The 27674-nt window shown below is 41.8% G+C and overlaps 2 protein-coding genes and 1 long non-coding RNA gene across 5 annotated transcripts in view; 2 read left to right on the top strand and 1 right to left on the bottom strand.

The window, feature by feature from the left end:
• BTG4 (BTG anti-proliferation factor 4) overlaps positions 1-7639 on the top strand; it is a 33801-nt gene extending 26162 nt beyond the window's left edge. The window contains exon 6 of the mRNA XM_077893434.1: positions 7420-7639. Coding sequence (XP_077749560.1) covers positions 7420-7429 — 10 coding nt within the window. The 3' untranslated portion in view covers positions 7430-7639. The remainder of the gene's footprint in view (positions 1-7419) is intronic.
• Positions 124-26084, bottom strand: LOC144311231 (uncharacterized). 3 transcript variants are annotated; one of them, XR_013376810.1, is made up of 11 exons: positions 25801-25999; positions 25479-25607; positions 25151-25343; positions 24022-24144; positions 21856-22007; positions 7459-7545; positions 5601-5747; positions 4977-5174; positions 1897-2019; positions 547-1249; positions 124-224 (listed from the first exon to the last, which is right to left on the bottom strand). XR_013376810.1 is itself a non-coding variant. In XM_077893430.1 (10 exons), the coding sequence occupies exons 1-10, from the start codon at positions 25951-25953 to the stop codon at positions 1154-1156; spliced, it is 1401 nt and encodes a 466-aa protein (XP_077749556.1). In that variant the 5' UTR covers positions 25954-25999; the 3' UTR covers positions 141-1153. The 3 variants fall into 3 exon arrangements, 2 of the variants coding, with proteins under 2 accessions (XP_077749558.1, XP_077749556.1); XM_077893430.1 differs by having other exon boundaries at positions 141-1249; XM_077893432.1 differs by lacking the exons at positions 4977-5174; positions 5601-5747 and having other exon boundaries at positions 139-1249; positions 25801-26084.
• Positions 7682-27490, top strand: LOC144311233 (uncharacterized). Its single transcript, XR_013376811.1, has 4 exons — positions 7682-7870; positions 22485-22628; positions 24511-24620; positions 25677-27490. It is a non-coding gene; the product is annotated as an uncharacterized LOC144311233 (long non-coding RNA).
• Positions 27491-27674: the final 184 nt, after the last annotated feature.

Below are 27674 nucleotides of genomic sequence, written 5' to 3'. Positions count from 1 at the left end.
TGATTTTTTAGTCACCTTAAATCATGTTATCCTCTGTACCAAATATTAACCCCTGTTACGTTATATATCCACCCCCAAGAATATAGTATACATTTATGTGATTTATACATCAATATTATAGGTACTACAAAATTCTCTTATCAACTTTATTAGATATCGTATTTCCAAATTTAACATCTTTTAAACATGCAGACTGAAATGAAATCACCATTTTCTTCCTAGACCTAAAAATAAAGCAGAAAAAGAAACATTATATGTTGTTCTTTTCATAAAAAGACAATCCACAGAATGAGGAAAAATAGTTGCAGAAAAAAGAATTCCTACAAATCAATTATATAGAGAAGCCAATGAAAAATGAGCAAAATACTTGACTGGCACTTCTCAAGAGAAGGCATTCATATGGTGTATACACATAGGAAGGCTGGGTACCTTCAAGGGCCATTAGGAGAGTGCAAGTTAAAACCATGTACCCAGAAGAGTACATAAAATAAAAAAGATGGAACATACTAAGTTATGATAAAAATGGAGAGCCACCAGAACACTTACCCACTTGTATATACTCAGACAATCACTTGGGAATTCTGGTTGGTAGTATCTGTTAAAGTGGGAAATATTTACCCCTTAGGACCCAAGATTTCCAGTTCTAAGTAATACCTGATTTGGTACAGCCACAGAAAGGTGCATAAGGCTATTTGTAGTAACCCCAAACTGGAAAATACCCACAGGCACATTAGTGGTGGAAAGAATAAATGTTGATATATCCATACAACGGAATGTTTTATAGCAAAGGGAATCCACAAACTATAACCACATGCAACAATATGGATGCACCTCACAAACATGATTCTGAGCAAAATAAATAAACAAGTAATACATAATTTATGATTTCTATGTATGTGAAATTCACGAACAAAAACAGTTTATGATGTCTGAAGTCAAGATAGTAGTTATTCTTGGGGGACAGATGCCTGGATGGAGGGGACATAAGGGGCTTCTGGGAAGCTGGTGAGGTTGTCTTTCTTGATGTTGGTTACATGGAAATGTTCACTTTGGACAACTCATGAGGAGTGCATTTTATGATATGTGCACTTTTAAAAGATGTGTTATATTTTAATGAAGTTTTAAAGGTGATTTTCACATGGATGATAACTTTTCATAAAGTGGACTGGGGTCCAGGGCTGAAGTCAATGTTGTTATTTCTCCAGGTTGCTAGTTTTTGATCTTGATCTTGACATGTAAGGTCACCACTCTGCAAGAGAAAAATGAAGGTATTTGGGGGTTTTCTCTTTGCTAATTTACCCATATACCTTACAAAATATTAGTGTTGGTCATTTGGAACCAAAATATTTGTTGGTTTTTAAAGATACTTTTTTTTTTTTTTTTAAATAGGCTCCATGCTTAAAGTGAGGCTTAAATCCTAACCCTGAGATCAAGAGTCACATGCTCTACCAACTGAACCAGCCAGGCACTGCTAAAGATATAACATTTTACATGCTAATGATAAAAAACGAACAACCTTTTATACAATAGCAGCAGGTACCATAACAAAAGAAACCCTGGATGAGAAGGCAAGGGGACCCAGTTCTAGTTACTTCTTCTTGCCCTCTTCCAGCTGGGTGAATGGGAGCAAGTCTGAGTCTCAGTTCCTGCTTTCTGGGGTTAATGCTTTACCTACCCCGAAGGTAACTCTGAGATCTAAGATCTACCGTCTCCTGTACTGGGAGAACTCTTAAATACAGTGACTGATGATGTGCTTTTCTTACCACCATTAATTTCCAGTCCTTTGTTCTGCTGACATGTTCAATTACAAATGTGGCTACAAACACACAATAAAATGTTTCAAGGTGCAGAGCAAAGTAAAATCTTAATGCCGTATAGATTGTAAGGGCATCTCACCTTCTCTTGGTCCTCATGCTTATCTCTTGGTTTTCTTGGGATCTGTTGTTCTGCAGTGAGGAGGGTTTTTAGAAAATGTTCCATATTGGTGAAGAGGAGAAGATCCATGTTTCTCTTAATATACTGTGGAGAGCGTGGAGGATAGAGTTAATACCTTTGCTCCCATTTCTTTTAAGTATTCCTGAATCTTCTTAGCCAGACTAGACCAGAGCATAGTACATACAATTCTGCCTTTAAAATAAAAGTGAGACCTCTGCATAGATGGTGGCTGATAGAGGACTAGCATCCAAACTCCACAACTACCTCTGTCTTGGGCAAGTTTTTAACACTTGTAAGCCTTGGTTTTCTCATCTGTAAGTTAGGAATAAAAGTAGTAACTACCTTATAAGGGCATGGGGAAGATTAAACAAGATGATGCACATAAAACTCTCAGCAGAGCAGCTGGCACATGGCAAGTACGTAATAATATCTGCCATGACCTGCCTTGTGTTTACCTCTGGTAGACTGGAATATTTCAGTATATGGCATCAAGGGTCCATACAAACCCATTCGTTTATATGGTAAATACACTTGAAAGCCTACTTATGAGCCTGGCAGGGGGGCTATATCAGGAAACAAAACAGACAAACATCTCTGCCCTCATGGAAGAGAAGTAATAAATAAGCCTAAGTAGGAAAATTGTGTAGTACATTAGGAAGTGATACAGGAGAGAGAAAAGCAGAGCAGGGTAAGGAAAAGCTGAAACGCAGGAGAGTAGAGGGTTGCAAATGGAGATGGGCTAGTGGAAGCAGGCCTCAGGGAGGAGGTGGCACTAGAACAGGAACATGGAGGAGGTAGGGGAGTTAGACATGCTCTAACTCCTTAGACCAGGTTTCTCAACCTCAGCACTACTGACATTCTGGGGTGGCTAAGATTTTTGTCCTATGCATGTGGGCTGTTTAGTGGCATCCCTGGCTTCTATCACTAGTTGACAGTAATAGCCCCTTACTTGGAGCAGGACCATGGAAAATGTCCTGTGGGGGGTAAAATGACTCCTGGTTGAGAACCCCTGCCATTGCAGGCAGAGGGGAGTGCACACTTGGTGTGTCTGAAGAACAGCAAAGAGGAAAGCATGGTTGGAGATGAGTGACCAAGGGGAAGAGTGGCAGGTGAGGGAGACAAGGGGACTTGACTTCCTTAGCTTTGACTCTAAGTGAAATGAGGAGCCCCAGCAGGATTTTGAACAGATCCATTTTCACTTGAAAAGGATCACTCTGACCAATGCGCCTAGAATAGACCAGGAAGGAAGAATAGACTGAGGAGAGGTGAGGTTGGAATAGGGGGGCCAGTTAGTAAGTATTACAGTAACCCAGGTGAGATGACATGCGCTCACACCAGGCTGGTAGCACTGTAGGCAATGAGACGTGGTCACATTATGGATATACTCTGAAAGTAGAGCAACAGGATTTCCTGATGGATTGGTTATGAGGTGTTTGCAACAGAGAGGTTTCAAGGAAAACTTTGGCTTGAGAAACCAGAAGAATATAGTTGCCATTAACTGAGATAGGGAAGGTTTCACATAGAAGAGGTTTGGACAGAAGATGGGTGTGGGTATGTTGAGTTTGAGATGCTTCTTAGACCTGCAGGTGGAGGTGGCTAGTTAAGCAGTTGAGTACATGAGTTCAGTTAGAGAGTTGGGTGGGGCTGGAGATAAAATTTGAGAGTCCTTGACCAACAGATAGGATTTTAGCTAGAAGATGGGATGAAATCCCCAAGGGGAGCGAATATAGACAGAGAAGAGAAGAAGACAAGACTGGACCCTGGCCCTCCAACATGAAGAGGCCAGGGAGAAAAAGCAGGATCAGCAAGGGAGACTGAGAAGGAACAGCCACACAGGTGGGGGAAAGCCAGAGGACTCTGGTATCCTGGGGCCCAAATACAGACTGTACTGAGGAGGAGAAAGTGAGCAGATATGTCCGATGCTGCTGTCAGATCAGGAGAGAGACCTGAGCATTTTCTGGGGTCTGTGAGGGCTGAAGTGTGACTGAATCTGGTGTCTGGATGTTCACCCCCAATGACCACACAATAAATCTCTGACTTGGTAACTAATGGAGATCTGATCAGAGACAGGTGTTTATGGAAATACACTGAGGAGTTAGGAGATCTAGAATCTGATCTCAGATCTGCCACTACAAATAGCTTCATAATTTGGGGGCAATAGCTTATTCTTTTTTTAAATACAAAATGTGACTAAAAATATGTATGCTACCAAAAAAAAAAAAAAAGTATGCTCTCTACTGCAGGATTGCTGGCTGGATCAAATGAGACAATATATACATAAAAGTGCTTTGAAATTTATAGTTATATAAATGTTTAGAGAAAAGATGCTCTTGTTTATAACTCAAGAATGACTTGCTCTTTAATGGAGGATGACAATTTTAAGATCACAGATATTTTTAATAGTTAAAAAGCTGGATGATAGTATTCTTGTAAAAGTGCTTTAAATCGGGGGCACCTGGGTGGCTCAGTGGCTCAGCATGCCTTCGGGTCAGGTCATGACCCTGAGGTCATGGGATCAAGTCCCGCATGGGGCTCCCCCGTAGGGAGCCTGCTTTTCCCTCTGCTGGTGTCTCTGCCTCTCTCTGTGTCTCTCATGAATAAATAAATAAAAATATTTTTTAAAAAGTGCGTTAAATAGCATAATATTAAGAATATCATTGTCAGACCTGCACAGAAAACAGCACACTGCAGCTCAGTAAATAGGCTACCAACTTGGCATCTAAATTTAGTCACTGAGTCACCGTGAGTTTTATAGATGGAATTCTGTAAATTGATAATATGTTAGCAGGTCACGAGTTAACAAACCACGGAACCACGTTTGCAATCCTTGTAACTCAAAGAACCAATACACTCGGTCTGCCTTGTAGAATACAGGATTAAAAAAATATCTCATCAGAGGTGGTTTGAGAAGCAGGCTGAGTGTCAAGGCAGTGGGTCACCTGGGGAGGCCAGAAATATCTGAATAGGGCAGACCCAGACATTTACTCTAGGAAGAAGTCAATTTTGAACTGACATGTGCCGTACCAGTTAAAGTTAGTTACCTCTTCTGATGACTCTGGTTCCAAGTGAGACTCACACTTCCTCTCAAGGAGTTTAGAGAGAAGATCCCTTCCTCCTTCAGAGATGGGCTGCTCTCCCAGCAAAGCAGCGCTTATGCTTTGGTCAAGCTTACCATCCCAGGAAATTGCTGACATTCGCAGTGTGGTAGCAAATGCTTCCCTGATATAAGCCTGCAAGGCCTGGTCAAGGAAAAGGCAAGGGGGCCGCGCCGCGTCAGTTCCATCCTACACAACTGCTAGTACAACTTCAAAATAGTACCTCAAAGAAAAATGGGGCTTGATGCTGATCATCTTCACTTGCCCTGACCATGGGTGAGGACTGTCACTCACCATTCTGGTGAGGCTCATGTAGCGTCAAGGAAGTAACCACAGAAAGCCATGAGGCCATTCTCGTAGGAAGACCACTTCTCTCTGAATTCCTACAGAGTGCTGCATGCATTTTGTTATATGCTGCCACGGGAAATTTGATCAGGAAAACTTCTTCCTGGCCAGGTAGTAGGAACCAGAGGCCAACAATGGGACCTAAGTAGCTTTGAAATGTTGCACAGCTTAAAGAATTTATTATTCTGGGGGAGAAGCAAAAGGCCCTGTGCATTTTATAAGTACCTTGTAAAATGACCTCAGAAAGGCAGGGTTTGAGTCCTGGTGGAAGTCCTTGGTGGCCACGTGGGCCAGGCAGTGGATCAGCAGCAGAATGAAACTTCCCACAGATGCCAAAGACTCTCTCCCAACAAACAGTGTGTTTTCAGCTCTCTGAGTAAAGGAGATACCCAAACACAGAAATGTCAACCTCAGGGAATGTTTCCACTACCTCTTTCTTTTCCTCACTTTATATGGTCTAAAATAACTTTTGGAATCATAAAGTCAGAGTCTCCCTGGGGTTAATGGAAATTTACTGAAGGAAAGATTCAGAGGTAGAGGGGAAAACTATCGCTTCAGTTCAGCTCCCTGAATAAATCACGTTCCCCATTTTTTGTTAACCCCATGGTACAGAAAATAAACTATTAGAAATTCAGAGTGAGGTTTCTCCGGCATCTCTGTTTTTTAAATCAATGTCCTCCAATCACTGTTTCCTTCAGCAGTGGTTCTCAAACTCTATCTGTGGATAAGAATCACAAGGGAGTGATTTTATCCTTGTTTTAGGGAAAACCCTGGTAAAACTTCCTATCACGCTCCCCAGGTGGTTGACCCACGAGGTCCATGAACCACAGTTTGAGAATTGGTGCCTTATAAGGCTCTCTGACTTTATCTTTCACGCCTTTATTCATGACAGACACACAGAAAGAGAGGCAGAGACATAAGCAGAGGGAAAAACAGGCTCCCGCAAGGAGTGCAATGTGGAACACCCTCTCAGACCCCGGGATCATGCCCTGAGCCGAAGGCAGATACTGAACCACTGAACCACTCAGGTGTCCCCATCCTATCTTGTCTAATTGATTTGAAATAACTCCCTTGTTCAGGCATAGGTTGGTATGGAAAAGCATTAAGGATTTGGAGTCACAGACTCTGAGATCTGTCCCTGGAATGAGCTCTGGGTGGCAGCACAGAATGGTGACTAGAAAATGAGTTTGGTGTTTAAATACACCTGAACTTGAGTTTAAGCTCTTGCTAATACTGTGATCTTGGGAAAGTCAGTTGGCTTCAATAGGCCTCCATCTCCTAATTCGTAAAATGGGTGCAAGAGCACCCACCCTCTAGGGTTGGGTTGTTATAAGCTATAAATGACATAATGTGTGTAAGGCGCATGGCCAAGTGCCTGACACACAGTACTCAATGTGTCCTGAGTTAGCTTTCCCAACATTAAAATGGGATGAAATTAATAGACTTAATGAATTTAAATCTACTTAATAGATTGCTTTGATGATTAAGTGAAAGAAAACCTGGAGGGTACAATGTACGAGTAATTCTTGGTCTTATTAACCCCTAACAACCAACTAGTCAAGTGTGAACCATTTCTTAGTCCTCTAGCATTGGTTGGCAGTGCCCGTCTCAAATCACTGTTTACCAATGAACTGCTGACAGCATTTAAGGTCTGTATACACTGGCTTCAGGCTACCACCAAGGCACTGTCAGTCCTACACATTTGAGGGACTGGAGGAACAGGAACAATGCCAATCCCTTTCTGTAGAAAGATGCTGACTACAGGATTTGCCGAAGCTGGAACCATGATTCTTATGGGAAACACCAGTCTGGAACCATCGACTTTGATGACAGAGATTCATTAATGGGCACAAAGCCATTATGATTCTCTGGGCACAAGCAGGGACATATTCATTTCACTAATTAGAGAAAGCTTTTACATGGTGACATTTATTATTCCTTACTAAATGACTTATTACCAAGGGAGATAAAGTATGTCAGGACTTGAGAGACAAAGATGTTTTATAACATTTGTTCTTTTTGCTTCTATCTCTTTGGATCCTAGAATTTTATAAACTCTCATCTGGGGCTGAATTTGCAGCACCTGATAGAAGAAGGAGCCTTGGAAGGCATTGTCTGAGGCTTCCATGGCAGGAAGACAAGAAGCAATCTGCAGGGTGATTTCAGGAGCCTGAAAAGAATAAGAAACAAATAAAACCAAAACCAAAACCCATCGTCTTGCTAAAAAAAATTCTCATGTGGCTCAGCTACATAGCACCAACCAAATTAATGGCAAGTAAATGCATTGGAACATCAGTTTAAATTGTAACAGGATATGGAGATTCAGCACACACTATAGGGAAGTGGAAAGAGGATTTATGTGGTTGAGATTTATGCTAATTACAAGAAGTAATTTATTGCTTTTCTAAATAGAATGTGGCAGTCAGGCAAGGGGGCTCTCGAGCACGATGCCTGGGTCCTCGCCTCGCTCTACCCTTTTGGTAGTGGAATTTTGGGTAAGTTAACTCCATCTTGCTTTTATTTATTTTTATTTTTTTAAAGGAGTGATTTGAGGGAAACTTTTTTTTTTTTTTAAAGATTTTATTTATTTATTCATGAGAGACACAGAGAGAGAGGCAGAGACAGAGGCAGAGGGAGAAGTTGGCTCCCTGTGGGGAGCCTGATGCAGGACTCAGGACTCAGATCCTGGGATCACAGGATCACGCCCTGAGTGGAAGGCAATGCTCAACTGCTGAGCAGCCCAGGCATCCCCAATATCGCTTTTAAAATGAGAAGAAAATAGATATATGAGCCTGGGAAGATGGCAGAGTAGGAAAAGGATCCTAAGCTCATCTCGTCCCATTGATATACATAGCCACATAAGTAACTAACCCCCCAAATGACCCAAAGACTGGCAGGACAGATTCTTCACAGTTAATCATAGAGAGGAGGTCACATTGGAAAGGGTAGGAGGGCTGGAGAAATGGTCAGGAACCAAACCCCTGAGGGGGAGTTAACCATACATATCTGTTTGATTGCAGCCCCAGCAAAGGGCTGGAGCAGACATCTGATCTGACTGCTGATCCCGCCTACCAACAAAAACCTCACAAGGGGTAGTATAAGGAGACAGGCCCATAGTTCAGGTCACTGCAACCCTAAGAGAGGGACTGGGGACAAACATCTGGTCTCGGTATAGGCCCCACCAACAAAAGAAAGCCTCTCAGGAGACAACACAGGGAAAATAACTGCCCAAGGCGGTCCTAGACTGGCCTCTTAACAGCTCAGGGACCAAACCCTGCCCACAAAAAGTGGGCCATTACAGCTGCCTGGAGTGAAGGCAAACATGTCTCAGCCACAATATAGGGTACACAATACACACAGGAGACATCCTTGAAGCACCTGGTCTGGTGAACAGTGGACATTGTACTGTAGGGCATTACTGGAACTCTTCTTCATATGGCTGCTACTTTCTTTTTCTTTTTTTCCCCAGTAATATTTCCGTAAGATATAATTTCTTTTCTTCCTTTTTCCCCAAGTGTTTATTTAAATTTCAGTTAGTTAACATACAGTATAGTATTAGTTTTAGGTGTAGAATTTAGTAATTCATCACTTACATAAACACCCGGTACTCATCACAAATGCCCTCTTCCTTAATGCTCATCACCTATTTCACCATCCTCCAGCCACCTCCCCTCCAGTAACCATCAGTTTGTTCTCCATTGTTAAGAGTCTGTTTCTTGATTTGCCTTTCTTTTTTCCCCTATATTCATTTGTTTTGTTTCTTAAAAAAAAAAAGATTTTATTTATTTATTCATGAGAGACACAGAGAGAGAAAGAGGCAGAGACACAGGCAGAGGGAGAAGCAGGCTCAATGCAGGAAGCCTGACGTGGGACTCGATCCAAGGTCTCCAGCATCATGCCCAGGGCTGAAGGTGGCACTGAAATGCTGAGCCACCCAGGCTGCCCAATTTGTTTGGGCTGCCAATTTGGCTTGCCCAATTCCACATATAAGTGAAATCATATGGTATTTATTTTTCTCTAACTTAATTTGCTTAGCATAATACTCTCTAGCTCCATTCACATCACTGCTAATGGCAAGATTTCAACCTTTTTAATGGCTGAGTAATATCCTATTGTGTGTGTGTGTGTGTGTGTGTGTACACCACATCTTCTTTATCAATTCATTAGTCAATGGACATTTGGGCTCTTTCCATTATTTGGCTATTGTAGGTAGTGCTGTATAAACATTGGCATGCATGTATCTCTTTAAGTTAGTATTCTGGTATCCTTTGGGTAAATACCTAGTAGTGCAATTGCTAGATCCTAGGTAGTTCTATCTTTAACTTATTGAGGAACCTCCATACTGTTTTCTAGAATGGCTGCACCAGTTTATATTCACACCAACAGAGCATGAGGGTTCCCCTTTCTCCAAATCTTCACCAACACCTGTTGTTTGTGTTGTTAATTTTAGCCATTCTTACAGGTGTGAGATGATATCTCATTGTGGTTTTGATTTGCATTTCCCTTATGATGAGTGATGTTGAGCATTTTTCATGTGTCTGTTGGCCATCTGGATGTCATCTTTGGAGAAATGACTGTTCATGTCTTCAGCCTGTTATTTAATTGGATTATTTGGTTGTTGGGTGTTGAATTTTATAAGTTCTTTATATATTTTTGATACTAATCCTTTATCAGATATGTCATTTGCAAATATCTTCTATTCCATAGTTTGTGTTTTAGTTTTGTTGATTGTTTCCTTCACTGTGCAGAAGATTTTTATTTTGATGAAGTCCCAATAGTTTATTTTTGCTTTTGTTTCCCTTGCCTCAGTTAGTATGGCTGATGTCAAAGAGGTTGCTGCCTGTGTTCTCCTCAAGGATTTTGATGGTTTCCCACCTCATATTTGGATATTTCATCCATTTTGAATTTATATTTGTGAATGGTGTAAGGAAGTGGTTCAGTTTCATTCTTTTGCATTGCTGTTGTCTGGCTTTCTGAACATCATTTGTTGAAGAAGCTGTCCTTTTTCCACTGGACATTCTTTCCTGCTCTGTCAAAGATTAATTGACCACATGGTTGTGGGTTTATTTCTGGGATTTCCCTTCTGTTCCATTGATCTATGCACCTATTTTTGTGCCAGTACCAACTTATTTTGATCACTACAGCTTTGTAATTTAACTTGTAGTTTGGAATTATGATGCCTCTAGCTTTGCTTTTCTTTTTCAGGATTTCTCTGGCTATTTGGGGACTTTTGTGGCCCATAAAAATTTTAGGATTAGATGTTCTAGCTTTGTGAAAAATGCTGGTGATATTTTGATAGGGATTGCATTAATTAATACCCACCCACTACTCTCCAGAGCAGGAGACTTAGCTGACCTTCCTAATACATAGAAAGAAACACAGATTTAGACAAAATGAGGAGACAGAGGAATATGTCCCAAATGAAAGAATAGGACAAAATCACAGCAAAGAGCTCAATGAAATGAAGAAAAGCAACATGTCTGATAGAGAATTCAAAGTCCATAAAGATACTTACTGGACTTGAGAAAGGAGGAGTGGATCTCAGTGAGATCTTCAACAAAGAGATAGAAAGTATAAAAAAGAACTAATCAGAGATGAAGAACTCAATAGCTGAAATTAAAAATACACTGGAGGGAATTAACAGCAGATTAGAGGATACAAAAGAATAGTCAGTGAGCTGGAAGACAGAGTAATGAAAGCAACCAAGCTGAACAAGAATTTTTTTTAAAGGAATAATAAACAATGAGAATACGTTAAAGGATCTCAGTGACACCATCACGTGTAATAACATTCCCACTACATGGATCCCAGAAGGAGAAGAGAATGAACAGGAGGCAGAAAACTTAGAAGAAATGACAGCTGAAAACTTTCCTAATCTGTGGAAGGAAACAGATACCCAGATCCAGGAGGCACAGAGAGCCCCCAACAAAATCAATCCAGGAAAGTTCACACGAAGACATATAATAATTAAAGTGGCAAGAAGTAGTAATAAACAGAACTTTAAAAGCAGCGAGAGAAAAGAAAACAATTACATACAAGAGAAGCCTCATAAGGCCATAAACTGATTTTGCAGCAGAACTTTGCTGGCCAGAAGGCAGTGGTGGGATATATTCAAAGCCCTGAAAGGAAAAAACTTGCAACGAAGAATACTCTATCCAGTAAGACTATAATTCAGAATAGAAGGAAAGATAAAGAGTTTCCCAGAAAAACAAACGTAAAAGGAGTTCATTACTACTAAACCAGCCTTATGAGAAACATTAAAGGTAATTCTTTAAGTGGAAAGAAAAGGTGGAAAGAATTCTTTATTACACTGTAATCAGGTGTAATAAAATTAGGAAAGGAAAAAATTTCATATGTAAATAGAAACATAATAAAAGTAGATTAATCACTTATAAAATGGTATAGAATGTTTTTTGTTATTTTTTAATTTTAGAATTTAAATCATAAAAGCTAAATAACATGTTGCTAAACAATAAATGGGTCAACCAACACATCAAAGAAGAAATAAAAAATATATAGAGACAAATAAAAATGAAAGCACAATGGTCCCAAATCTTTGGGATGCAGCAAAAGCTGTTGTAAGAGGGAAGATTATAATAATACAGGCCTGGGGATCTCTGGGTGGCCCGGTGGTTTGGCACCTGCCTTTGGCCTAGGGCGCCATCCTGGAGTCCTGGGATCGAGTCCCAGGTCAGACTCCCTACATGGAGCCTGCTTCCTCTGCCTGTGTCTCTGCCTCTCTCTCTCTCTCTCTCTGTGTCTATCATGAATAAATAAATAAATAAGTAAATAATCTTTAAAAAAAATACAGGCCTACCACAAGAAGCAAGAAGAATCTCAAGTAAACAACCTAACTTTATAACTAAAGGAACATGTAAAAGAAGAGCAAACAAAGCTCGAAGCTGGGAGAAATAAGGAAATAATAAATATTAGGATAGAAATAATGAAATAGGGACTAAACAAGATCAATTAGAACAGAGCAATGAAACCAGGAGCTGGTTCTTTGAAAAGATAAACAAAATTGATAAACCTTTAGCCAGACTGAGAGAGAAGAAAGAGACAGAGAGAGTGGACTCAAATATATAAAATCAGAAATGAAGGAGAAATAACCACCAATATCACAGAAATACAAAGGATTATAAAAGAATATTATGAAAAAATATATGCCCACAAATTGGACAATCAGAAGAAATGGATAGATTCCTAGAGACATATAACTTTCCAAAACTGAATCAGGAAGAAATAGAAAATTTTGACAGACTGATTACTAGCAATAAAATTGAATCAGTAATTAAAAAAAACAAAACAAAAACAAACTCCCAACAAAGGTCCAAGACCAGACGGCTTCACAGGTGAATTCTACCGAACATTTAAATAAGAGTTAATATCTATTCTCAGACTATTCCAAAAGGTAGATGAGAAAGGAAAGCTTCCAAATTCAGTCTATGAGGCCAGCATTATCCTGATACCAATATCAGATAAAGACACTACAAAACCTCCCTACAAAACTATATGCCAATACTCTGATGAACATAGATGCAAAAATTCTCAACAAAATATTCGCAAACTGAATCCAATGATACATTAAAAAAAATCACTCACCATGATCAAGTGGGATTTATTCCAGGGATGCAACTGTGGTTCAATATTCACAAATCTATGAACATGATAGATCATATTAACAAAAGAAAGAATAAAAACTATATGATCATCTCAATAGTTGCAGAAAAAGCATTTGGCAAAGTACAACATTCATTCATGATAAATCCTCAACAAAGTAGGCTAGAGGGAATATAATAAAGGCCATATAGGAAAAACCCACAGCTAACATCATCAAATGGTGTTAAAACTGGGAACTTTTCCTGTAAGATCAGGAACTAGACAAGTATGTCTTCTCTCACCACTTTTATTCAACATAGCACTGGAAATCCTAGCCACAGCAACCAGACAAAAGAAGTAAAAGGCATCCCAATTGGTAAGGAAGAAGTAAAACTATTTACAGGTGTCATGTTTCTATATATGGAAAACCCTAAAGACACCACCAAAAAACTACTAGAACTGATAAATGAATTCAGTAAAGTCACAGAATACAAAATTAATGTACAGAAATGTGTTGCATCTCTAATAATTAAGTAACAGAAAGAGAAATTAAGAAAACAGTCCCATTTACAATTGTACCAAAAATAGTAAAATACTTAGGATAAACTTAACCAACAAGGTGAAAGACTTGTACTCTGAAAACTAAAAAACACTGATGAAGGAAAATTGAAGATGACACAAACAAATGGAAAGATAGTCCATGCTCATGGATTAGAACGATTATTTTTAAAATGTCCATACCACCCAAAGCAATCTACAAATTTAATGCAATTCTTGTCAAAATACCAATAGTATTTTTCACAGAGCGAACACAAATAATTCTAAAATGTCAATGGGACCATAAGAAACTTCAAATAGCCAAAGCAATCTTGAGAAAGAAAAACAATGCTAGAAGTACCACAATTCCAGATTTCTTTTTTTTTTTATTATTATTATTATTATTATTTTTTTATTATTATTTTTTTTATTGGTGTTCAATTTACTAACATACAGAATAACACCCAGTGCCCGTCACCCATTCACTCCCACCCCCCGCCCTCCTCCCCTTCTACCACCCCTAGTTCGTTTCCCAGAGTTAGCAGTCTTTATGTTCTGTCTCCCTTTCTGATATTTCCCACACATTTCTTCTCCCTTCCCTTATTTTCCCTTTCACTATTATTTATATTCCCCAAATGAATGAGAACATATAATGTTTGTCCTTCTCCGACTGACTTACTTCACTCAGCATAATACCCTCCAGTTCCATCCACGTTGAAGCAAATGGTGGGTATTTGTCATTTCTAATAGCTGAGTAATATTCCATTGTATACATAAACCACATCTTCTTTATCCATTCATCTTTCGTTGGACACCGAGGCTCCTTCCACAGTTTGGCTATCGTGGCCATTGCTGCTAGAAACATCGGGGTGCAGGTGTCCCAGCGTTTCATTGCATTTGTATCTTTGGGGTAAATCCCCAACAGTGCAATTGCTGGGTCGTAGGGCAGGTCTATTTTTAACTGTTTGAGGAACCTCCACACAGTTTTCCACAGTGGCTGCACCAGTTCACATTCCCACCAACAGTGTAAGAGGGTTCCCTTTTCTCCACATCCTCTCCAACATTTGTTGTTTCCTGCCTTGTTAATTTTTCCCATTCTCACTGGTGTGAGGTGGTATCTCATTGTGGTTTTGATTTGTATTTCCCTGATGGCAAGTGATGCAGAGCATTTTCTCATGTGCATGTTGGCCATGTCTATGTCTTCTTCTGTGAGATTTCTGTTCATGTCTTTTGCCCATTTCATGATTGGATTGTTTGTTTCTTTGGTGTTGAGTTTAATAAGTTCTTTATAGATCTTGGAAACTAGCCCTTTATCTGATATGTCATTTGCAAATATCTTCTCCCATTCTGTAGGTTGTCTTTGAGTTTTGTTGACTGTATCCTTTGCTGTGCAAAAGCTTCTTATCTTGATGAAGTCCCAATAGTTCATTTTTGCTTTTGTTTCTTTTGCCTTCGTGGATGTATCTTGCAAGAAGTTACTATGGCCGAGTTCAAAAAGGGTGTTGCCTGTGTTCTTCTCTAGGATTTTGATGGAATCTTGTCTCACATTTAGATCTTTCATCCATTTTGAGTTTATCTTTGTGTATGGTGAAAGAGAGTGGTCTAGTTTCATTCTTCTGCATGTGGATGTCCAATTTTCCCAGCACCATTTATTGAAGAGACTGTCTTTCTTCCAATGGATAGTCTTTCCTCCTTTATCGAATATTAGTTGCCCATAAAGTTCAGGGTCCACTTCTGGATTCTCTATTCTGTTCCACTGATCTATGTGTCTGTTTTTGTGCCAGTACCACACTGTCTTGATGACCACAGCTTTGTAGTACAACCTGAAATCTGGCATTGTGATGCCCCCAGATATGGTTTTCTTTTTTAAAATTCCCCTGGCTATTCGGGGTCTTTTCTGATTCCACACAAATCTTAAAATAATTTGTTCTAACTCTCTGAAGAAAGTCCATGGTATTTTGATAGGGATTGCATTAAACGTGTATATTGCCCTGGGTAACATTGACATTTTCACAATATTAATTCTGCCAATCCATGAGCATGGAATATTTTTCCATCTCTTTGTGTCTTCCTCAATTTCTTTCAGAAGTGTTCTATAGTTTTGAGGGTATAGATCCTTTACATCTTTGGTGAGGTTTATTCCTAGGTATCTTATGCTTTTGGGTGCAATTGTAAATGGGATTGACTCCTTAATTTCTCTTTCTTCAGTCTCATTGTTAGTGTATAGAAATGCCACTGACTTCTGGGCATTGATTTTGTATCCTGCCACGCTACTGAATTGCTGTATGAGTTCTAGCAATCTTGGGGTGGAGACTTTTGGGTTTTCTATGTAGAGTATCATGTCATCGGCGAAGAGGGAGAGTTTGACTTCTTCTTTGCCAATTTGAATGCCTTTAATGTCTTTTTGTTGTCTGATTGCTGAGGCTAGGACTTCCAGTACTATGTTGAATAGCAGTGGTGAGAGTGGACATCCCTGTCTTGTTCCTGATCTTAGGGGAAAGGCTCCCAGTGCTTCCCCATTGAGAATGATATTTGCTGTGGGCTTTTCATAGATGGCTTTTAAGATGTCGAGGAATGTTCCCTCTATCCCTACACTCTGAAGAGTTTTGATCAGGAATGGATGCTGTATTTTGTCAAATGCTTTCTCTGCATCCAATGAGAGGATCATATGGTTCTTGGTTTTTCTCTTGCTGATATGATGAATCACATTGATTGTTTTACGGGTGTTGAACCAGCCTTGTGTCCCAGGGATAAATCCTACTTGGTCATGGTGAATAATTTTCTTAATGTACTGTTGGATCCTATTGGCCAGTATCTTGTTGAGAATTTTTGCATCCATGTTCATCAGGGATATTGGTCTGTAATTCTCCTTTTTGGCGGGGTCTTTGTCTGGCTTTGGAATTAAGGTGATGCTGGCTTCATAGAACGAATTTGGAAGTACTCCATCTCTTTCTATCTTTCCAAACAGCTTTAGGAGAATAGGTATGATTTCTTCTTTAAACGTTTGATAAAATTCTCCTGGGAAGCCATCTGGCCCTGGACTCTTGTGTCTTGGGAGGTTTTTGATGACTGCTTCAATTTCCTCCCTGGTTATTGGCCTGTTCAGGTTTTCTATTTCTTCCTGTTCCAGTTTTGGTAGTTTGTGGCTTTCCAGGAATGCGTCCATTTCTTCTAGATTGCCTAATTTATTGGCGTATAGCTGTTCATAATAGGTTTTTAAAATCGTTTGTATTTCCTTGGTGTTGGTAGTGATCTCTCCTTTCTCATTCATGATTTTATTAATTTGAGTCTTCTCTCTCTTCTTTTTAATAAGGCTGGCTAATGGTTTATCTATCTTATTAATTCTTTCAAAGAACCAACTCCTGGTTCTGTTGATCTGTTCCACAGTTCTTCTGGTCTCGATTTCGTTGAGTTCTGCTCGAATCTTTATTAGCTCCCTTCTTCTCTTGGGTGTAGGATCTATTTGCTGTTTTTTCTCTAGCTCCTTTATGTGTAAGGTTAGCTTTTGTATTTGAGTTCTTTCCAGTTTTTGAATGGATGCTTGTATTGCGATGTATTTCCCCCTTAGGACTGCTTTTGCTGCATCCCAAAGATTTTGAACGGTTGTATCTTCATTCTCATTAGTTTCCATGAATCTTTTTAATTCTTCCTTAATTTCCTGGTTGACCCTTTTATCTTTTAGCAGGATGGTCCTTAACCTCCATGTGTTTGAGGTCCTTCCAAACTTCTTGTTGTGATTTAGTTCTAATTTCAAGGCATTATGGTCCGAGAATATGCAGGGGACAATCCCAATCTTTTGGTATTGGTTCAGACCCGATTTGTGACCCAATATGTGGTCTATTCTGGAGAAAGTTCCATGTGCGCTTGAGAAGAATGTGTATTCAGTTGAGTTTGGATGTAAAGTTCTGTAGATATCTGTGAAATCCATCTGGTCCAGTGTATCATTTAAAGCTCTCGTTTCTTTGGAGATGTTTTGCTTAGAAGACCTATCGAGTATAGAAAGAGCTAGATTGAAGTCACCAAGTATAAGTGTATTATTATCTAAGTATTTCTTCACTTTGGTTAATAATTGATTTATATATTTGGCAGCTCCCACATTTGGAGCATATATATTGAGGATTGTTAAGTCCTCTTGTTGAATAGATCCTTTAAGTATGATATAGTGTCCCTCTTCATCTCTCACTACAGTCTTTGGGGTAAATTTTAGTTTATCTGATATAAGGATGGCTACCCCTGCTTTCTTTTGAGGACCATTCGAATGGTAAATGGTTCTCCAACCTTTTATTTTCAGGCTGTAGGTGTCCTTCTGTCTAAAATGAGTCTCTTGTAGACAGCAAATAGATGGGTCCTGCTTTTTTATCCAGTCTGAAACCCTGCGCCTTTTGATGGGGTCATTAAGCCCGTTCACATTCAGAGTTACTATTGAGTCCCTCGGCGAAGAGGGAGAGATATGAGTACTATTGAGAGATATGAGTTTAGTGTCATCATGATATCTATTCAGTCTTTGTTTTTGTGGACTGTTCCACTGAACTTCTTCTTAAAGGGGAATTTTAAGAGGCCCCCTTAAAATTTCTTGCAGAGCTGGTTTGGAGGTCACATATTCTTTTAGTTGCTGCCTGTCTTGGAAGCTCTTTATCTCTCCTTCCATTTTGAATGAGAGCCTTGCTGGATAAAGTATTCTTGGTTGCATGTTCTTTTCATTTAGGACCCTGAATATATCCTGCCAGCCCTTTCGGCCTGCCAGGTCTCTGTGGAGAGGTCTGCTGTTACCCTAATACTCCTCCCCATAAAAGTCAGGGATTTCTTGTCTCTTGCTGCTTTAAGGATCTTCTCCTTATCTTTGGAATTTGCAAGCTTCACAATTAAATGTCGAGGTGTTGAACGGTTTTTATTGATTTTAGGGGGGGATCTCTCTATTTCCTGGATCTGAATGCCTGTTTCCCTTCCCAGATTAGGAAAGTTTTCAGCTAGAATTTGTTCAAATACATATTCTGGCCCTCTGTCCCTTTCAGCGCCCTCGGGAACCCCAATTAAACGTAGGTTTTTCTTCCTCAGGCTGTCGTTTATTTCCCTTAATCTATCTTCATGGTCTTTTAATTGTTTGTCTCTTTTTTCCTCAGTTTCCCTCTTTGCTGTCAACTTGTCTTCTATGGCACTCACTCGTTCTTCCACCTCGTTAACCCTCGTCATTAGGACTTCTAGTTTGGATTGCATCTCATTCAATTGGTTTTTAATTTCTGCCTGATTAGCTCTAAATTCTGCAGTCATGAAGTCTCTTGAGTCCTTTATACTTTTTTCTAGAGCCACCAGTAGCTGTATAATAGTGCTTCTGAATTGGCTTTCTGACATTGAATTGTAATCCAGATTTTGTAACTCTGTGGGAGAGAGGACTGTTTCTGATTCTTTCTTTTGAGGTGAGGTTTTCCTTCTAGTCATTTTGCTCAGTGCAGAGTGGCCAAAAGCAAGTTGTATTGGGAAAAAGAGAAAAAGAGAGGAGAGAAAGAAGGAAAGAAAAGAGAAAGAGAAAAAAAAAGGGAAGAAAAAGAAAAAAAAACGAAAAAAAAAAAAAGAAGAAAAAGAGAAAGAAAAAGAAAGGAGAAAAAAAGGGGGTGGGGGAAGGAAACAAATCAAAAAGCAAAACAAAACAAAAACAAAAACAAAAACAAACAAACAAAAAAAGAACCACCGGGGAGTATCTTCTGATTCTGTGTTCTTTAAGTCCCTTGGCTTCTCCTGGAAGTTGTCAGTCTAGCTGGTGTTCTGGGGGAGGGGCCTGTTGTGCTGATTTTCAGGTGTTAGCAGTTGGGGGAGCTGCTGTGCCCCTGCCTGGTGCAGGGCTCGGTGGGGGTTGTTTACCCCGTGAGGCCGCAGGAGGAACAGCCCCAGTGGCGGGGCAGCTCTGGAAACCTGGAGTCAGCTGCGGCAGGAACTCCGTCTGCAGGGCCTGGAGGCTCCGGGGCGGGGCCGCTGATGTGCTCAGCTGGGGCAGGAGCGTCCTTGCTGTCCTGGGCCCTCCCGGCCTCTGCCTGTCCCGGGGGAGGCCGGATCCTGGGCTGTGTCCCGGCGCCCTGTGCTCCGGAGCCTGCGCTGGTGGATTCGCGCTCCCGGGCCGCGCAACCCCCTCCGCGGAGCCGCCGCCCGAGCCCCTCCAGCTGCTCCGGGTCCCGCCGGGTCCCGCCGTGCGCGCTGCAGCCCTTAGGGAGCTCGGCGCACTCTCCCGGGGCGCAGGTGTCTGTTAGTGTCCCGGGGAGCCCGAGGGCATCCCCCCCCTCCTGGGTCCTGCTCCACCTCCCCACGAGCCCCTTTCCGCCCGGGAAGGTCGGTGCAGCTCCTGCTCCTCCGGGACGGGGCTCTCCTGTCCTGGGGACACTCGCCCCGGCCTCAGCCCGGCTCCTCGCGGGCCCCTCCCCCTTGGAGGCCTTTGTTTCTTTATTTCTTTTTCCCCGTCTTCCTACCTTGATAGATGCGCGAACTCTTCTCACTGTAGCATTCCAGCTGGTCTCTCTTTAAATCTCAGGCCGAATTCATAGATTTTCAGGATAATTTGAAGGTTTTCTAGGTAGTTTGGTGGAGACAGGTGATTTGGAGACCCTACTCCTCCGCCATCTTGCTCCTCCCCTCTCCAGATTTCAAGATATACTATAAAGCTATAATAATCAAAATAGTATGGTACTGACACAAAAAGAGACACATACATAAATGGAACAGAATAGAGAGCCCAGAAATAAACCAATGCTTTTATGGTCAAGTAATCTATGACAAAAGAGGTAAGAATATACAATGGAAAAAAATATGGTCTCTTCAACGAATGGTGTTGGGAAAACTGGACAACTACATGTATATGAATGAAACTAGACCACTTTCTTGTACCATACATAAAAATAAACTCAAAATGGGCTAAAGATCTAAATGTGAAACCTGAAACCATAAAACTCCTAGTAGAAAACATAGGCAGTAATTTTTTTGATGTTGACTACAGAGACATTTTTCTTGTATGTCTCCTAGGGCAAGGGAAATAAAAGTAAAATCAAACTATTGGGACTATACAGAGTAACTGTGCACTTTTGCACAGTGAGTGAAGGAGTCATCAGCAAACAAAAGGCAACCTACTGAATGGGATAAGATATTTGCAGATGACATATTTGATAAGAGATTAATATTCAAAATATATTAAAAAATTCATTACAACTCAACACCAAAAAACCCCCCAAATAATCTGATTAAAAATGGACAGAGGACATGAATAGATGTTTCTCCAAATAAGACATCCAGATGGCCAGCAAACACATGAAAAGATACTTGACATCACTAATCAGGGAAATACAAATCAAAACCACATCTATCAGAATGGCTAAAATGAAAAAACATAAGAAGTAACAAGTGCTGACAAGGATGTGGAGAAAAAGGAATATTTGTGTACCACTGGTGGGAATGCAAACAAATGAGTAATCGTGGAAAGCAATATGGAGGTTCCTCAAGAAAATAAAAATAGAATTATCACAGGTCCTGTAATTCTACTACTGGATACTTATCCAAAGAAAATAATTTGAGAAAACATATGCACCCTTATGTTTACTGTAGCATTGTTGAAAATAGCCAAGATAATGAAGTAACCCAAGTGTCCATCAACAGATGACTGGATAGAAGAGATGTGGTATGCATATATATAGATATATAATGGAATATTAGTCACAAAAAAGAATGAAATCTTGCCATCTGAGACAACATGGAAAGACCTAGAGAGTATTATGTTAAGTGAAATAAGTCAGGCAAAGAAAGAAAAATACCATATAATTTCACTCATATGTGGAATTTAAGAAACAAATCAAACAAAGAAAAAAAGAGATAAACAAAAAATCCAGAGAACAAACTGGCAATTGCCAGAGGGGGAGGAGGAATGGAGGAAACAGGTAAAGGGGATTGAGAGTACACTTATCATAATGAGCACTGAATAACTTATAGAATTGTTGAATTATTATATTGTGCACTTGAAACTAATATAACACTGTATGTTAATTATACTTGAATAAAAAATGAGAAGAATTAATAGCATCTATGTCATAGAGTTTTGTCAAGATTAAATGAGTCAATTCATGCAAGTTATTAGAACATTTTCTGGCATTTATAAAGCACTTAATGGATTCTACTTACTATCATTTAGAGACTAGACTGTAGATTGGTAAAATAATTTCTATCAGTCCCCTAAAAAGAGAGACTAGTAAATTCCCATTCCAGCTGCTTAATCCTAACATATAACCACCACCTGAAAGACTCCTTCCTGGTCACCCTGGCCTTCTTGGCTGCACAATGACCGCCCCACGGAGAGGTCAGAAATTAGACTTACATGAAGCTCGGGGGTGAGGAGGTGCAGGATGGAGAGGCCGTACTGGTAAACCACAAACTCCCTGGCAGAAAGGTCTGTGGGTTGTACAGTGATAAGCTCTTCCTTCTGTATTATCTGAGGTTTTGGGTCTTCCTGCAAAGAGCTTTTTGGGTCTTTTGAGATCAAGAGAAAACAGTAACGATTTCACTAACTTTTCTGTCCGGTAATGATTTTTAATAAAAGCAAAAACACAATTCAGCTTAGGAAAAACCTATTTGTTTTGATTGATCCATCCAGCCATGCCCTATGCGCGTGTGCGTGCGCACAAACACACACACACACACACACACACATTGTGCCTCAGATGCTCCCGCCTGTTTTCATGGAAAAGTAAGTGAACCTCATTCAATAGGATTAGAGGTACCAGAACAAAAAAAAAAAAATGAGGGTCTGGAAAAGATGGCAATCAATTTTCTTCTATTTTATGGGGTTGCTTGGAATACTAAAGGTAATATGTTCAGAACTGTGTCTGGCAAACAGTGAGTACTTGGTATATGTTAGCGGGATTAACATCATAATCTTACTTTCTCACAGAAGGAGGCCTTGGGTCTTTAATAAATATTTCATATTATCTTTTTATTCTTGATAAGACAATGAAAAAAAGCTTGGGTAGCACGGTATAGGAAACAAAGCTGAACTAGCAGCTGGAAGACCTGAGCTCTGGTTCCGGTTCTGGGAGACCCTGGGAAAGACACTTAACCTCTTCAAGCATCAGTTCTCTTATCTATAAAAAAGTAAGTTAATAATCTTTTGCTATCTTACAGAATTAGAGTTTGGGTGACCAGGTGTAAACAAGGCATTGCATATAAAATTGCTTTCCATATTATACAGTCAATACCATTGTGAGACAATGGAAGTTGAAGTGGTGAGAACCCACAATATTTCTGCCCACAATCTTCTTAGTTTCCTGCAAAGGGAGGTCCAATTAATACTAAGATTGGTCAAGTTCTGGGGTCAGCAAAACTTAGGCTTTGCTAGCCGAGAGGCAAAATTGGGGTTCATATTCAGTGTTCCCATCATCTTGGTAGATGCAGGGTATCACTATCCTGCAGTACCTTCCCTGGTTTCTTTGCAAGAAAGCAATCTGTCCTCTGGGCAACTCACCACAATATGTAGCCTGCACCCCCCTCTCAGCGCTGCATTTATCATGCTGAATAATTTTTCATGAGGGTCAGCGGGTTAAGAGCACAAGCTCTGGGGTTGAATTCCAGCTGAAGTCCTTGTTAGCAACATGATTTTTGACTACTTACTTGACCTATTTAGATGCTTTAGTTTCCTTGCCTATAAAATGAGTAAAAGTATCTACTTTCCTGGGTTGTTGTAAAGATTACATGAGCTAACACATCCAAAGACTGAGAATAGCACACCGACATGCCGCAAAGCACTCCATAAAAATGTTACTCTTCTTTTGACTCCCCCCCCCGCCCAATCATTTACAAACATAAAACTATTCTTAGCTTGTGGGCCACATGAAGACAAAAAGAGCTGACTGGAGTTGGCCTGTGGGCCGTAGTTGGCTGACCTCTGGTCAAATTCAAGGATGTTTATGGAATTGTGCTGGCTAGTGGCCTGCATCATGGTCAACTGAAAGGCATACATTATTTCCTTTTAATCTTCTTCCATTTGGGAGGTAAGTGCATTGAAATAAATCTAAATCTTGAGGGCAAGGCCAGCTACCTTCTCTTTTGACTTCTAATGTCAAGGGGTAGTATTAGTTAAGTGATCTGGAGTCCCCTTTTGGGTCAAGGTCTTCCTATTCTTTGTCTCATCTACCTATCTCTTTGTGTCTCACACTTTTCCATTAATTCCTTGTAACATGTGGATGGCCAAGAAGGGGTAAAATCCCAAGGTTTAGATTCAGTGTTTAGTGGGAAAGCAGAGGGTCTTTAGGATTTCCCCTTTGAAATTGGTCAAGTTATTATTATAGTGAGACTTTGAGTCCTATTTGCTGTTCTTTATACGGAAAAGGCCCTTGGAGATCTTAAGTTGGATGTGGGGAGAAATGGATAATTGGTAGGTCAGGATTCTATCATCCCTAGCCCCGGGTGGGGGGGTGTCACACCACCAAAATCCTTCAGGGTACCATGATACTAGGTCCAGACAGAGATTACAAGGACAGGAGGTTACCTAGCTGGTGATGCACCTGTCCTTGCAATTCAGCTTCCTTCTTGTGGGCTTGGGACCAGATGTCTACTTTCCTCAGGGTAGCAAAGAGTAGTGAGGTCCACATGGTGTCAACTTTATCTGCATCTGAACAGAGGGGAAGAAGATAGTTGTTGGAGTAAGGACCCAGACATAGTATCAGATGGGACAGGTGGCTTGTAGGATGGCCCCCAGGGGTTTAACCGACTAAACCACCCAGACACTCCTAAATGTTTGTTGTTTTGAGCCATAGGATTTTCACATAGTTACACAGCAATATATAACTAATATGTATGGTTTCTTATATTGATCCCACCATGTTTATCCACACCCTTGTGTTATCCCTTCCCCTTGAATGTGGGTTGGATCTAGTAATTCATTTCTAATGAACAGAATATGGTACCAGTAATGAGATCAGGATACAAAAAGGCTGTGGCCTCCTTTCCCCCCGCCCCCTTCTCGCTTATTCTGAAGGAAGCCAGCTACCATATTGTGGGCTATCCCATGAAGTCCACGTGGCAAGGAATTGATGCCTCTGGCCAACAATCACAGGAAAGAATTTTGATTCCCCAGGAAATCTTGAGGTGAGTGCAGCTCTGGCCCGACACCTTGATGTAGTCTGTATGAGTCCCTGAGCCACAGGCCTCCAACTAAGCTGTACCCTGATTCTTGACTCACAGAAACTGTGGAATAATAAATGTTTGTTGTAGTTTTAAACCTTTTACTTTTATTTATTTACTTGAGAGAGACCGCATGTGCAAGCATACAAGTGGGGGGAGCAGTGGAGGCAGAAGGAGAAGTAGGCTCCCCACTGAGCAGGGAGCCCAACTCTGGGCTTGATCCCAGGACTTCAGGATCATGACCGGAGCTGAAGGCAATGCTTAACCGACTGAACCACCCAGACACCCCTAAATGTTTGTTGTTTTAAGCCACAGGATTTTCACATAGTTACACAGAGATATATAACTAATATGTTGGTTTCTCTATGTTCTTCCTAAAGAACCTACCATGGCCACACTCTTGTAGTGCCAGAAACCCTAACTGTAGTATTAGAACTCATCAAAACATCAGCATTAGCATCAGAAGGGGCTGTTGGGCCAATGACCAGCCTCACCTGTTCCCGGCCCCTGGGCCTCCAGGCCTGGGCCATGGCCCTGAGCTCCCATCAGCACTGTAGTGAGGCTCTTCAGGAAGGGGATCAACAGCGGGCAGGCAGCAGCTGGGTCCCAGAGAGAAGTGGTGATCATTCCATAGAATCTGTCTCCAGGGTAATTTTCCAAACATTCAGGGGAGCCTGAGGCAACAATCTAGGATAAGATAATCAGAACTTGGTTCCATGCATGGTTCCCAGGCTGTCCCACGCGGCTGCTTTGGGAGCTTCTCTCTGAAGCTCCCACTAAATCAGACATGCAGATCTCCTTGGCCAAGTGCATGGACGGTACCTGGATGTGCAAGAGGTGGAGGCGGCTCAGCTCCCGTTGGTACTGCAAGTGACCAAGGGCCTGATCCAGAAAGCTCTGTCTCTTCCTTACCACCTCCTGAAACTCATCAGTGAGATGCTCTAGGTGGTCCTAGAGCACAGGAAATGAAATGCCCAGTTGAAAATGAAGCTCCTTTCTCTCCTTCTGCTTCCTTTGCAGCCCACCCACTGCTCCTTGGGCCGCCCTATTCCTGAATATCACATTGTCCTGAAGAATCACATGTGTTTACACAAGAGGATGTGCTCATTTCACAAGGGGCCCCTTACCAACCTCTGATCCTCACCTTGCTAGAATGGTTCCAGATCCGGGGGCTCTGACTCCTGCTCTTCTGTAGCCACATCTCCTCCTCCTGGCCCCGCAGCCAGCCCACTGCTTGCCTGAGTTTTTCCACTGTCTGTCCTAGACTCTCCAGGACATTCTGCATGGCTAGCATCATCTGTGCCTCCTGCTCCCACTCCTCTCTGTCTGCTGCAAAGGGCAGAGAAAAGAATCACATGACAGCAGCCACCTCTGGGGACAGGGAGAAGAAGAAAAGACAGGGTAGTTTATTGGAGCTGTGAGATCAGAGCCAGGGCCTGGCTGGGGGAGCCTGGGAGGGAAGGAGGGACTCCCCATGGGGCAGCTGTTGGACATGTCCCCACTCTCAGGAGATTTCTGCTCTGGGCCCTGGGCCCAGGGGCTGCTGTCCCACCTTGAGAGAGCAGGCCCCACTCTGGGCTGCTCTGCATGCTCAGGGCTCTGGCTCTCCTCTGGGACTCCCGCAGGCAGCAGGACTCCAGGGCTGTGCGGGCCTCCTCAGCGGCCCTCAGCTGCACAGGGCAGGAAGCACAAAAGAAAGGCCTCAGAGAGGGAGGCTGGAGCTCTGGGCTGCACCGCCTCACGGGGGCCCTGCCTCCTTCTCCTCTACCCTGAGACCCTCAGCGGTGGCCCGAGTCTAGGGCTTGGAGCCAGAACAATCTGGGGCTCAGTCTGCCCTGAGAAGGGTTCCATTTTTGCAGCCAGCGGGGGAGACAAAGGCCCCACGCTGCAGGAAAAAGCTGTGGAGTCTGGGTAAAGGGGTGGGTGGATGCGTGAGGAGGTGCCTCTGGGCCTCACCTGCTGCCGGGCATCTCCGCCTGGAATGGAGAGGAGCTCCCAGCTCAGGTGCCCCAGCTGTTCTGCTAGACGCCCCTCTTCCTGCTCCTGGTGGCACCAGTACTGCTCCCGGGCTCTCCGCTCCTGCTCTAGGGTATCCAGCTGCAACATCCAGCATGCTGGGGACTCATACACTTCTCCTCACCACCTGGGATGTGCCTGAATGTCCCTAGCGCTGCTTCTCCACACATGGGCCTCACTCAGCCTCGGGTGTCCACGGCTGAGCTTGGTGAGGCAGCTGACTTGGTTGTAGGTGGAGAACTAATGACCACGCTCCTTCTTCTAGCTCTCAGCCCCTGTCTCCCTCCTAACGCCTGGCCTCGCTCTGGAGTCACCTGGCACCCTGCTCCCACCTTCCTCCCGGGAGGCCAGGGCAGGCGGGCATGTGGCAGTGGGACATTGTTCTCATCCTCCCCCACATCACCTCTTCATACTCATCTGTGAAACTGTGAGTCGGGGCTAGAATTAAAAATGTCTTGGCTCCTAATGAGAATCTTTTACAACACATCCATCTTTGTTCCTGAAATGAACCGGGCTGAGAATGTATGGGAGGACCCTAAGTCATTTCCATTTTCCTGGAGACCTGCCAAGGGCTGAATTATTGCAATAACCTCCTGACGGGGCTTCCTGCTCTAGGCTGGCCCAGCTCCCATCTCTCCTCTGTACTGCTGCCAGAAGGAACTTTCTAGAATGCTGACTATATATACATATACACACACATAAAAATGTCTGGAAGGATGTGTGCCAACCCCTTAATAGCGGCTGCATTTGGTGGGAGACTGGGGGCGAGGTGAGTAGTGTCTGGGCAGGGGGCTGCTGATGGCAGATGGGGTGAGAGGAATGGGAGGAGGGACCTTGTGCTTCTTCGTTTACATACGTTAAAAAATGTAGGATTATGAGTAATTTATTTTCTTTTTGTATTATGCCAAATTTTCCAAATTTAAAAAGTCTTAAAAATATTCATATCTGATCATATCACGTGTCTACTTAGAATCCTTCAGTGGCTCTGCATGGCTTCCATGG

The sequence above is a fragment of the Canis aureus genome, chromosome 3 (genome assembly GCF_053574225.1).
Source record: "Canis aureus isolate CA01 chromosome 3, VMU_Caureus_v.1.0, whole genome shotgun sequence".
NCBI lineage: Eukaryota > Metazoa > Chordata > Mammalia > Carnivora > Canidae > Canis > Canis aureus.
This window is presented reverse-complemented; position numbering and strand designations above follow the sequence as displayed.